General features: G+C 36.0%; 2 protein-coding genes and 2 non-coding genes across 5 annotated transcripts; 1 reads left to right on the top strand and 3 right to left on the bottom strand.

Annotated features, from left to right (window-relative positions):
* Positions 1-1,871: 1,871 nt before the first annotated feature.
* Positions 1,872-4,181, bottom strand: LOC142613060 (large ribosomal subunit protein eL43z). Of its 2 annotated transcripts, XM_075785245.1 has the most exons (5): positions 4,071-4,181; positions 3,126-3,165; positions 2,450-2,538; positions 2,270-2,352; positions 1,872-2,177 (listed from the first exon to the last, which is right to left on the bottom strand). In XM_075785245.1, the coding sequence occupies exons 1-5, from the start codon at positions 4,071-4,073 to the stop codon at positions 2,114-2,116; spliced, it is 279 nt and encodes a 92-aa protein (XP_075641360.1). In that variant the 5' UTR covers positions 4,074-4,181; the 3' UTR covers positions 1,872-2,113. The 2 variants fall into 2 exon arrangements, with proteins under 2 accessions (XP_075641360.1, XP_075641359.1); XM_075785244.1 differs by lacking the exon at positions 4,071-4,181 and having other exon boundaries at positions 3,126-3,171.
* An 82-nt stretch (positions 4,182-4,263) lies between these two features.
* TRNAE-CUC (transfer RNA glutamic acid (anticodon CUC)) lies at positions 4,264-4,336 on the top strand. Its single transcript has one exon. It is a non-coding gene; the product is annotated as a tRNA-Glu (tRNA).
* A 472-nt stretch (positions 4,337-4,808) lies between these two features.
* Positions 4,809-4,880, bottom strand: TRNAN-GUU (transfer RNA asparagine (anticodon GUU)). The gene has a single exon. It is a non-coding gene; the product is annotated as a tRNA-Asn (tRNA).
* A 1,651-nt stretch (positions 4,881-6,531) lies between these two features.
* LOC142611963 (SNF2 domain-containing protein CLASSY 4-like) lies at positions 6,532-12,672 on the bottom strand. Its single transcript, XM_075784106.1, has 3 exons — positions 11,146-12,672; positions 8,661-8,819; positions 6,532-8,478 (listed from the first exon to the last, which is right to left on the bottom strand). The coding sequence occupies exons 1-3, from the start codon at positions 12,670-12,672 to the stop codon at positions 6,607-6,609; spliced, it is 3,558 nt and encodes a 1,185-aa protein (XP_075640221.1). The 3' UTR covers positions 6,532-6,606.
* Positions 12,673-12,972: the final 300 nt, after the last annotated feature.

Here is a 12,972-nt window from a genome sequence, read left to right as displayed (position 1 = left end):
GCGTCGACGTTGATTTTTATACTACTGGAGGTGGTGAGACCCAGCAATTTAGGACTGAGGGTAAGGGAATTGTGGGATGTTCCGGCCCAGAGAGAGCAAGAAGGTATTCTTGAATCTTGAAACCTGTAACGAATGCCGAATGCACTGATACATGATACAATACACGATATTGAAATTATTTTTTTAAGTATCAACCGAGTACCAGAATATTTATCAACACATGGATAACGAATTTGACAGCGACAGCTCATCGTCTACGCAATGACAATGGGTTTCTGAGAGGACTGCTATAAGCTACAGGCTTCATTTGGAGAAATTATGTGGTACTTATGGAGGACCACATCAGCAATGCCAAATGGTCCTCTACTCCAGTAATATAATGCCACGTAACTAATTTAAATGAGTCATTATCCTAATCATGCCCTCCAAAATTAAAATTGAAAACAAGAATCTTGTCAGTTCCATCTTCGGTGCTAACAATATCTCTATGGATTCTTCAACCAAAAAAAAAAAAAAATTATCTCTGTGGAAAAATAATTCAGAAAAACCACCCAACAATCTAAGCAATCTCATGCCTCTATCCACAAATACCTAAAATTAAACAGAAACGCATATTGATTTGAAAATAAAAACGTCAACAAATTGAAATACCACACTTTAATATCTTTGGCTCTTTGCGTTGGGATGCGGAAGTAATATTGAGAACTTCGATTGCAGCACTGATGAAACTAATTCCAATTAGATAAATACCTATTTCAACAAATTCCACAATGCTCTGTAAAATCCATGCCCGGTATTTTCCCTCCATTCTAGTCTTCTAGAGTACTTGTTTTCAAGCAAAAGAACCCCCAACGGTGAGAAAAATCAAAGCCAGAAAGCCTTGCAAAACCTATTCCAGATCTGGTTGCAAGCGTTTGGGGACTAGGAGAACGACATGGTGTTTGGGGGGCAAAATTAATGGCATGCTGTTGCTATTGCTGGTGCTCAGATTCATCATCACCATAAAGCTCACCGTCCTAATGGTGCCAGAGTAAGACACAGGATTGTCGTTGACTACTGATGTTGGAACTGAGATATGTTTTTAGAAAAATTCTGGTGCCACAATTTTGTGCAGCGAGTTGTGCACAAGTTGGTGGCACCAGATGAATTCATATTTTTGTCTTGTTTCATAATTATTTTATTTGATAGGGTGTGATTAGGATAATGACTAATTTAAATGGGACATATGGCATCATATTACTGGAGTGGAATGGACGATCATTAGGCATTGCTGACATGGTCTTCCATAACGATTGAATAATTTCTCCTTGACTTGGCTGATAAGAGTTTGACAATCGTAAAGTCCGTATCATGATTTTGGGAACCATGTTTCAACTCCATCATTTTAGTATAAAAAAATAAACGTCAACGACGACTAAGCTCAAACATAATCTCAATAAACTGATACCACCTACGGAGGGTGAGTGATCTAAATAACAAAGGCTTTTTCTCATTTGTGGCATGATATCGGGTCCCTCATTCTCAGACATTGGTAACCAACAAGTAGGTATTGCCACAAGTCAAGTTAGGGCACAATGGTCATTCCATACCCCAAAAAACTCTTCATAAACTGCTTACCCTGTAAAAGTAATTTGTCACAAGGTGTTTTCACATTTTATCACACTCGCTGAGGAAAAAGGGAACCCCAATCAGTGACAAATTGGGTATAGCACAACCATGAGCCTAACAGGCTCACAACGTAAATTACTCCAGAACACAACCCTTATTGCTGCTGAATAAAAAGGAACAAGGATGCACCTCCATTAGTTATCCTGATATCCCACTTTAAGGCAATGGATAAAGAATAGGATACCGGGGAGACAAGATCAACATTGGAAACAAATTATAGCTTTTAACTCACATTCAAAGCCGTGAAAACACAATTTAAATGTTCTAATATTACCAAAAACCAACTTGACAACAGCCGAGAAGTGTAAATCTCAGTTTAACAAAAATACTTCCAACAATTTCCATTGATGAAGGGGTTAAAAAGTAAAAACTACAAACGTTCTTAAAGTAAAACTTTCTAAAGGTGCAGACATTCAAAAACAAGATAGAGTAGGCTGATTGCTGCTCAATTTTCAGTTTGATCTCTAAGCCTCCGAATGGTGCTCCTCACGGTCACAGCACTAGCAGTGCTGTCAAAATGACAAAAACAGCAATTAGACCTTTACTTGTAAGGGTTCAAAAATGAAGAGGAAAAAAAACTAATTCAAGTTAGAATTATTACTTCAAGGTGTAGGCACCGCCTGCTTTGACCTTTCCACAGTCCTTGCAGCCCCAAATTCCAACAGCCTTCCTCTTCACGGCAAACTGCCACATGGAAGTAAATAATTAGAACACAACATTTGAATGAAGTGCTGTCATTAACCCCCAAAAGAACAAAAAAAGCACAAGAACAGCGCCATACCTTCCCACAGAATTCACAGAAATATTTGCTATGCTGGCTAACTTCCATTTTCTTAATCTGCTTTCGCAAACTGGCACCATAACGGGTACCTATAAAAAGGGGCAACATGTAATTTTTTTTAAAAATGGTTTCTGGCAAAGGTTATCAAAAAGAGGAAAAAAAAAAAAACAAGAATTTGGCCAGTTTTTTTTTTCCCCCTTATCCATATTCTATTATTTCAATACTTGACAGAAAATTCAGAAATTTAGTATAGGAACACAAAAACAAAGAAAAATAAATACAAAAGCAAAGTGCAGAATTCTTATTAAATTATCAATGAAGTAATAGCCTTAGATTGATTGACCCTAACTTTACCATATAACAAATGGACTATATTTAAATAGTTAAAACAATAATTCAAAATTACAACAATTCCAAATTAAACAAAAATTACATATTTATCATTTAGGTAAAAACAAAAAATTCCAAATAAAAACTTCAGACTAGTAAAATTATAGTTAAGACAAGTCTCATTAATTCACTATCAGATAATTTCTCAGCTCACCCTTATTGAGGAGCAAGGGGAGGCACTACCCAATCAAGAACACTAGATCAAAATGCAATCTCTCATTTATGGGGAAAAAATATCAATCAAGATTCATATAAGATTAAAAACATATAAATTCAAAGCACTTACCATATTTTCCAACAATACCCGCCTTCTTTGTTCTCTTAGTCTGCATCCAAAAACAAAGGGATCAACTTAGATCCAAAACCAAAACTATATGCAAATGCAATTTGAATTAAAAAAAGATCCAAAAGTAGGGTAACAGTCTGGAAAATTTAGCAAATCATGGGTCAGCCAGACTATCTATTGACAGCAACAGGTACAAGGAAGAGATGTGTATGCATTTGGATGCAGCTTCTTGCTGATTGCTTATTACTTTATTTACTAAAAACCGACTAAAGTCTGGTTGTTCGTAGAGAAAATGAGGTTGCAAAAAGCCGATGACAAACAAACTCGTGGTATTATCACTCTTAGTCAATGTTTAAGAAAGAAATTCAACTAGATGTGTAAAATCACTGACAACAAAACCATTTCCTGCCATTATTATTGATCATGCCGCGAATTTAACATAATGCAAGTCAGAGAACAGCATTCTCCTCAACAAATTGAACAGCTCTAAATCAATAACATATGCAACAAGTTCAACACACCATACAAGCAGTCAATGGTTCTTTCTAAGTAACAATCAAAACCCATATTTCTTTTGTCTCATAAACATCGACTACGGCACGGGGTCTTTGCTCCACTTTAAATTTGCAAAATTTTCATCTAGAATTACTAAGATATTCAATAAACCCAACAAATTTAGGACCAAACCAATGCACCTACTAGTCATGTAGTTAGAATGATCCAACTCAGTAAACCCAATATTGAAAAATGGACTCACATGTTCACCATAAATTCAAACATTGTAGGGACACCAATTTTGATTAATTGCTTTTTTTGTAATACGAAGAAAACACAGATGAAAAAAATAACGGAAAAGTCTCATTTTTATAGTAAACAAACATATCCTGGACTTCAATATACAATACTGATCGAGAAAATTGAAATCTACTAAGAGAGAGAGGGTACCATGTTGATTGGATTGGAAGTGTTGAGAGAGAAGCAGCGGCTGAATCTGATTAAGAAAATGAGCAGTTGGAGAAACCCTTAGGGTTTCTTCGATTCGGTTTTATATGTGCCCAAACGGGTCCAGGGTTTTAAAGCGGGTACAGGAACCTGTATAGTATTTATTTAATATATCGTGAAGTTTACAAATCAACAATCCGTTGTAGTCTAGTTGGTTAGGATACTCGGCTCTCACCCGAGAGACCCGGGTTCAAGTCCCGGCAACGGAATGTTTGTTTTTGACTTTTTTGGGAAAAAGAAAAAAAAAAAAAAAAAAAACTGCTTTTGGTTCTTTAATTTGTTTTCATCATTTTTGCCTCTTTTTGGATAAAATATTTCTTAGATTCTTTAATTTTACTATAATTTTGTTTTCCATCCATAAACATAAATTTTTTTTTTTTTTGTTTAAATATTTGTGGGCTTCTGAAAGAATCGATGACTGCATCAAAGATGCACTTGCTAGTACTAGTACATCTGAGAATTCTTAATTGGCTAGTTGTAAATAGCCCCAGACTGCGGAACAAAGGATTATCCCGGACCTACACCGAGGTATTGACGGTGATTCCCCAATATCGCAGAACAGAATGTGATACGATGAGATAGAATGCAATAGAAACAAAGACACAGGGAACGGGTTACCTACTCTTAACGGTCAAAGCAAACCCTTTCATTCCGAATTCTTTAATTCGGAATGAATCAAATCTCCCCAAGTAGGATTCGAACCTACGACCAGTCAGTTAACAGCCGACCGCTCTACCACTGAGCTACTGAGGAACAACGGGAGATTTGATCTTATAGAGTTCAATTCCCGTTCTCAACCCATGACCAATATTAGCTCGAAGTTTCCTTCGTAACTCTAGTTTGCCTCTTTTTTAGAAAATTACTATTTTGGCTCTTAAATTTTATTATAAGTTTGTTTTTCATCCATAAAATTTAAATAAGTTTTTTAATAATTTTTATATCCTTAAACTTTGTAATAGTTTTTTTTTTTTTTTTTTCAATAGTTTGATTCAAGTCTCGACGATGTAATTACTTTTTTTTTTTGCCTCTTTTTAGGTGAAATAATGTTTTAGTTCTTAAACTTTACTAAAAGTTTGTTATTCATCCATAACCTTTAAAAAGTTCTATTTTTTAACAATTGATCGCTTTACCACTAAGCTATTGAGGAACAATAGGAGATTTGATCTTATAAAGTTCAATTCCCATTCTCAACCCATGACCAATATGAGCTCAAAGTTTCCTTCGTAACTCCGGTTTACCTCTTTTTTAGAAAACAAAATATTATTTTGGTTCTTAAACTTTATTATAAGTTTGTTTTTCGTCCATAAACTTTAAATAGTTTTTTTTTAATAATTTTTATATCCTTAAACTTTGTAATAGTTTTTTTTTTTTTCAATAGTTTGGGTTCAACTCTCGACAATGTAATTCCTTTTTTTATATCCTTAAGTTTCTTTTTTCAATTTTTATATCCAAAATTTTGTAGTCATCTCGTCTGACTTAAAATTGCCCTATGTACTTAGGTAATATTGATACAGGTTATTATACTCCCCAAAAAATTTTGCAGTTCAAATAATTGGAGTCATCTTAGTTGTACTGTACCTAGAGACAAAGTGGAAGCCATTACAGAACAAAATACCAAAAGGAACAGAAGTCGATCCTCATTTTCGGTAAGTGGTTGGTGTGGATTTTATTATGGAGTAACTGACTTAACTGAGCTCCAAGAGACTCCTTTTCATTAGCCAGGAATAAATAAATAGATAAAACCTGCATTTTTTTCTAAGGACGTTTGAGAGGTAAATATATGATTCCCTCGTCATGTAGTGCAAAGCAAGAGAAAACAATTATCAACAGGTATACTATGGATAATAACTGAAGGAAAAGAGCTTGGGACTTGGGTTAATAAGAATACATGAGAAAGCCAGTCTTTCATCAAGTGAATGCTTTTAGTTTTGCATCTTCACCTTACTCTCATTCTTCTCCTGCATTACATATTCGTTCACCACTTACCAGATCCAGGTGCCAAAGAATCACACCTCAAAATTAGAAATGCATATGCAGCATAAACATCAACCAGAATCGCACCCCAGTTCAGGTTGAAACTAAATAGTAAATACTAAATTAACTAGATCTTGATGTCCTGAGTAACACACACACACACAACAAGGTTCATGCAATTTTCGTTGGAAGTACTAACCTGAACCCTGAAACAAATCAAATCTTGAGAAAGTTCTCACCTGATGGAAAAATATATTCTACACTGCAAAAGAGTAAATGTTGGCACAGGAGACAAAGGAGGAATATTGGTATGCTTCAAACATTCTGGAATCTAATTAATAAAAATCAAGAAAGAGAACTCAAAATTACTAGTTGCAAACTAAGTATGAAACAATCCATTTTAATTTTTCCATACTTCACTGAATACACTTGTTTACAAAAACTTTTGATAGCTTTATAATGCGACCAAACTTCTAGAACCAAAAAACACAAAATAATTTCAGCCTCAAGGACTAGATGGTGAGGATGTTACTGGTTCTTTCTCCAACCAGCTATAAGTCTCAATCAGTTTAGACTCTTTCTGTTGGTATGCTATCTTTTCAAACATATACTTAAGTTTATCATGTTGAACCATCTCTTCCAAAATTTTATCATCTGAGACTGTCCGGGAGATTTTCTGCTGATCACAACCCCTGCCAGAAGAACAGAATACTAACTCAGACAACAAGTCCTTCTCAGTTTGTCGATAATACTTTGCTTCTTCCCTTGCACCAGAAGCAATGAGATGGTATATGTATACTACCTTTTTCTGCCCAAGCCTATATGCACGACATATTGCTTGCCTTTCAACTGACGGATTCCATACCACATCCAGTAAAACAACCCTTGAAGCCCCAACCAGATTTATCCCTTCACGGCTTGCCTTTATTGATGCTAATAATACCCTTGCTTCACTAGTTGGATCATTGAAAACATTAATTGAGGATTGGCGCTGCTCCATACTATGCTTACCATCCATATACAACATCTCTTTTCCTTCATTCCAATTGAAATGATACTTAAGCTGGTCCTTTATAAAGGCTAACGGTTCAAGGAATTGACTAAAAACCAAAACTTTTTCATTCACAGCCTCGGAAAGCCGGATGAGTTCAATTAAAAATTTTGCTTTGACTCCAGCCTCAAGATTTGATTTTTCTAATTTATGCTTGTCAGAAGGAAAACTGTCATCTCCACACTGAAGCAACAGTGAAGGGTGGAGAGAAATCAAAGATTCATAATGATCAAATTTGAAGTTGGACCTTACAAAATGATCACGGAGTTCCTCAAAGAGGCTCTTCTGCAGCTGGGATGGCTGTAATATAACCAAAGAGTCCCTCAGCCCTGGAAGTTTTTCTTGTAGTATGAAGCCTTTGTGTACATGAACAAATGGCTGAATCATATCTCTAACCTTCTTCAGTTTCTCATATTTCAGCCTATCATCAGTGACTTTAGTAATGGAACTCGTAAGAGATAACCATTTACCTTCTTTGTCTTCAAACACTGGCCTTGCCAAGCATAGCGTATTATAAAGCTCATAAAAATTATTTTGAAAAGGAGTTCCCGAAAGGATGATGCGCTTATCCGTTTTTATATTTGACAACACCTGTAGGATACGACTATCAGGATTGCGAGCAATGTGCCCTTCATCAAGGACTACAATACCGGGAACCTCAAGAAGGATCTTCCTGAAATGATAATCTTGTTCAGTCCTTACTTTATCCTTTTTATTAACTTCTCCAGCAAGCTTTTCAAACAGTGTGTAACTGATCCCCAGGATGCTTCTATCCTTTTTCCAGGAATACAACTTTACCATACGGATTACACTTAGGTTCATGTGTCCATCTTGCCTCAGCTTTTCCTTGCCTGACAACTCATTCTTGTTCAGATTGTGAAATGGGATGTCAAAATCCCATTTCCGGAACTCCTCTTCCCATGTAAGGAGCATGCTACGAGGAGCAACAATGACAGGCCTGCATGTGGGATGTAATTTCATGTACGTCTGAAGAAAAACAATGGTTAAACGGGTTTTTCCTGTCCCAGGAGCATGTGATATAATGCAGCCACTCCCACCAGCACAAGTCGTTTGATGTTTCAACTTCTGAAGATGAATTCCTCCAGCTATATTCTTCCAAATAAATTCAAAACCTTCACATTGATGTGGATACAAACTATTTTTTATACCAGGAATGATGTCCCACACGGTGCCTTCAGCTCGAAGTTGGGGATCACAGTTAGAGAGGGAATCACCAGACCAGTCTTGAGACCTAAGCTCATCAACGATGGAATTGTTCATTGCACCTGAGTCTCTCCTGTCTGATTGTCTAAAAGGATTTCTACTCTGCAATATGGAAAACCAAGTTTAAAGAGAAAAGAAACAGATATTTGATGCAAAACTTCTCTGTTATCAAGTTGAAAAGAAAATATTGGTTTGACAGAAACTACCAGTCATTCAGCTCGCTGGACTGAGACAAACCTTCTTCACTCATATAAACATGAATAAGAAAAAATTGTAAGACTTACAAAATCTGGTACAATATACTTGATTTCCAGTTGCACGTGTGGGCAAAATTCACATCTAAGTCCAACTTCTTCATCAAGAATAAGCTGATGATACCCTTGATGGCAAAGGGTAGCTCTATCAACTTCATCCTCTGGAGGAAGGGAATCTTCATCTTCAACCTATTGATCAACATTAAACAATTAAAGTTTCACCAGTAACAAATGCACTCATATAAGATGCTAAATGAGGAGATGGCAGGGGAAAAAAGACTGGTCAAATTAGATAAGAAAAATATTGAGCCTATATAAAAGGTCATGATGTGTACAAATAAAGGCTGGGAAGGGATGTTAAACAAAATAGGGTCCATATAATGTATGCCCTTAGGGCATACATTAATAAATCTGTTTTTGGAAAAGTTTTATCAGAAATTGAAAAAACTGTCAAAACTTTTTCAATTCTCGATAAAACTTTTTCCAAAAATGGTATACTATGGTTAGTAAAGTCCAACAAAATAACCAACAATTGAATGGTTTGACCTACTTTACCAATCCCTAATGCTTTTAAGGTGTTTGGAGAATTTTAATAAACCTACAAATATCATTAGTGTTATGTTTGTTTTTTAGTCATGTTGATAACATAATCTAGTATTGACTTACGAACACATTTTCCAACCATAAATGCTACCAATAATGAACATGGTACAATTTTTTTCTTGGGAAAGGATCCCCTCCAATTGATTCCTCCAATTCCCTCCCATTTTTAGCCAGATTTGTGACATATGTCATTTATTTGTTTTTTAAATGCCACATGTCTTCCATCTAAATAAAAATTGAAAGGAATTGGAGGATTTAATTGAAGATCTTATCCCTATTTTTAATAAAAAATAATGAACAGAGTGCAATAAATAAGAAACATACACACACATGCAATAAGATAATGACATAGATACATACTCATAAGATCAAGAACATGAAGTTCATACTGAAGTAATTCAAGAAGACATACTAAAGTTCACTAATATGACATACTAAAGTTAGTTTTACCCTCCTCCTTTGGGGACAAAAAAGACACCCTATGTTTCTTACCTGCATTAGGAAGAAAATATATATTTTTTGAAGTATTTAGAAGTATCAATCACAACCACCTGGGGACTGAAAAAGCAACAGAAAAGTAAATTTAGTTTTACAAGCAACCTCCCCCCCCCCCCCCCACCCCACCCCACCCCCGACTTTTCTCTCTCTCTCCAAATTCCATACAAAACACTTTAATGGCAACATTCAAAATAAACACACACACACACACATCACAAAAGAAGGTGCGAACCACTGTTAAAAAAATTTAAACCAATGTTAAAACCTATAGTTCCAAAATTTCAGCCTTTACGATATTTGAATTACAATGTGGCAGCCATGAGCTTTCAGAGTACCTTCAACACGTTTTTTAATAATGCCCTCAATTTCAGGAAAAGATCATACACACGCACACACAGATCCAAGTGGCAGTTGTGTTAAAAATACCTAAACCTTTCAGGGGTGAAAAACTCAATACCTAAAAGAAAGTTAATAATGCCCTTTTTTTTCATCAAAAAAAAAAAAAGACAACTTTGTAACTGACCTGTGTGTGTGTGTGAGTGTAAATAAAAACAATATGTTTATAACTTAAAACATTTGATTCAATCTGTACCATTGTCCAAATTCAAGTATCCAAAATACAAGCAAAATGCAAAAATAGAGGGCAATCTATTCTCCAGAGATAATAAGAATTAATGGATCGATTTGCAGTCCATCAATCCATGAATTTCAATGCATTCACCTTCTTTCAATTGCTAACAATAACAGGAAAAGGCATGATAAATATTATAACCATATTGCTCCAACTCATTTAATTAAGTAAGAGAGTATTCTAGTGTAGTTCAGATATGACCTATTATATTGGAAACTGGGATGCTTATTATGTGGCAGACATCATGGAAATTAATTTCTACAAGCCAAATATAATATTCCATCAACTGCTGAAAGCCGTGTCCAAGAATGGATGCATTTTAAATTTTTTTTATTAAACATATTAGGCCTTTTGCTATTAGAATTTGAAATGCAAGTTTAATTTCTATTAAATCAAATATCAGGATGCATAAAAGCAACCAGATGAACTCAACAATCAGTCATTACAAACTTGTAGTCTTGACTATTGGGATCCTTAGCGACTAAGTTAATCATGAACAAGATAAACAGAGGATTGTAGTCTTGTAGTCAAATTCACAATTTCACCAAAACAGAGGATTTTTTCATGGAATGCTTGGTTAGAACATAGATTTGCTGAATTATAAAGACTTCCAATAATCAATCACAAGATAAATTATTCATAACATTGTCACGCGAAACAGAAATTACCATAGTGCCTTGTAAACAGGTTTCAAGCAATGTATGAGAGGAAACAAACACACACACACACATATATATATAGGCGTGCTGCTTCATGAAACCAACTTACCTCAACAGCACCAACATAACCAATTTCACTCGATCTAAGAGCTAACTCCATATCAGCCCAAAGTTTATCCATTTCTTTCTCTTCTTCTGATTTCTCTGGTGGATTCGACTCCTGAATTCCAAAAGTGAACTTCAATGGGAGAGATATCTCAGCAACTGGGGGATTACTTTCATCTCTAAAAGAAACCAATTCTTCCAAACGATCTCCCTTCTCCAAAATGGAATCCGCAAGAATTGTCAAAACGTTACAATTTTTTGACAAACGGATGCGATTTCCCTTGATTGGTATCTTCAACTTCCCTATATCCTTCCCATGTAAATTCCTCTCACAAGCATCTATGTTGCCTCTGTTAGTTTTAAATTTCTCACTAGCAGACACAGATTTTATCTTACCACCATGACCAGACTCATCATCACTAGAATAATCTTCACTCTCATCATTAGACCCAGCCTTCACACCACCATTGCCAACATCATCAGCACCATCATCACTATCATCATGCCCGGATGAAGACTCCACTTCCTCCTCATCAACACAAAGTGGGTGACTTAAAGTTCCGAGCTTCATTTTCTTTTTTCCCAATTTTGATACAAAACAAGAACGGGTTCTTCGAGCCACACAATTATCTTCGTCATTCTCTACATCAACCAACAATTCCAATCCATACTTCCTCCTCTTCAACCCAACATCAACTCCTTTTGGCCTCCCCCTCCCATGACTCCCTCTCTTCACAACCTCAAATTCCTCAGCATCTTCCCCTTTTTCCTCCTCTTCACCCCCATTATCCGAACTCAATTGCTCCAAACTAGCACAAGTTTCCAACTTTTCCACTTCATAATCCTGATCATCCTCATCATCTTTGTCCTCTTCACAAGAGGATGATTCTAGCGATGAGTTTCTAACAGCATCACATGAATCATCAAACACAGCATCACCACAACCATCCTCACTACTCTTCCTCTCACCTATGTTCAAGCTACTAGTCTCACCCTTTCCTTTTCTCAATGAAACAGGTTCATCATTACCCCTCCTCCAATCAGAATTCAGTTCACCACTTTCAGTCACATCTTTCTCACTCATATCATCCTCCTCATCAACATCTATACAAATAACATCCTCCTCTCTCTCTTCCCAGTCAAAATCTCTTCCTTCGCCCAAAATAACCACCTCATCATCACTATCATCCAGCATAATTTCATCCACATTGGCCATTCCCTCAAAACCCTTATTTGAATTTCCCTTATTCTTCAACTTCAAACTCTCATCCCCCACAAAATCCATCAATTCATCTCCTTCTTCACTACAATCATCCACATCAATCTCCTCCACACTACCATCAGACACAGCAAAAGACTCACTCTCAGACCCTAATCTCTCATACCCTTTAACCCCATCAACTCTATGGGGCCTGCTAGAACCAGCCAAGTCAACCCCATTACTCTCCTTCCTCCCCTTCTTCTTCTTCTTCTCCACAATACAGTCTTCATAAAACTGGGCTCGCCCTTGTCTGGTCCTGCTAGCTATTGGCAAACTATAATCCATCCTTGTTCCACAAAAAAGTTCAAATCTTTACCTATCAGAATCCCAAAAAAGATTCAAACTTTAACAAAACAAAAAAGAATCAGTAAGAAGCAGAAATCACAAAAACACACAAATACAACAACAATAAAGAAAAATAAATAAACACGTACATACAGAGAAAACTTAAAAGCATGCGTCAGAGAGAGAGAGACTGTGTTACATTCAATAGAAATCAATGAAGCATTTGCAGAGACAGAGAGACGGAGACAGAGACATGGAGAGTAAAAAAGGCGCGAAGAGTGCATGTAAGCAAAAGAGGTA

This window comes from Castanea sativa, chromosome 10, assembly GCF_040712315.1.
Source record: "Castanea sativa cultivar Marrone di Chiusa Pesio chromosome 10, ASM4071231v1".
Lineage (NCBI taxonomy): Eukaryota > Viridiplantae > Streptophyta > Magnoliopsida > Fagales > Fagaceae > Castanea > Castanea sativa.
Note: the sequence above shows the minus strand (reverse complement) of the source record. Positions and strands in the feature narration are given on the sequence as shown.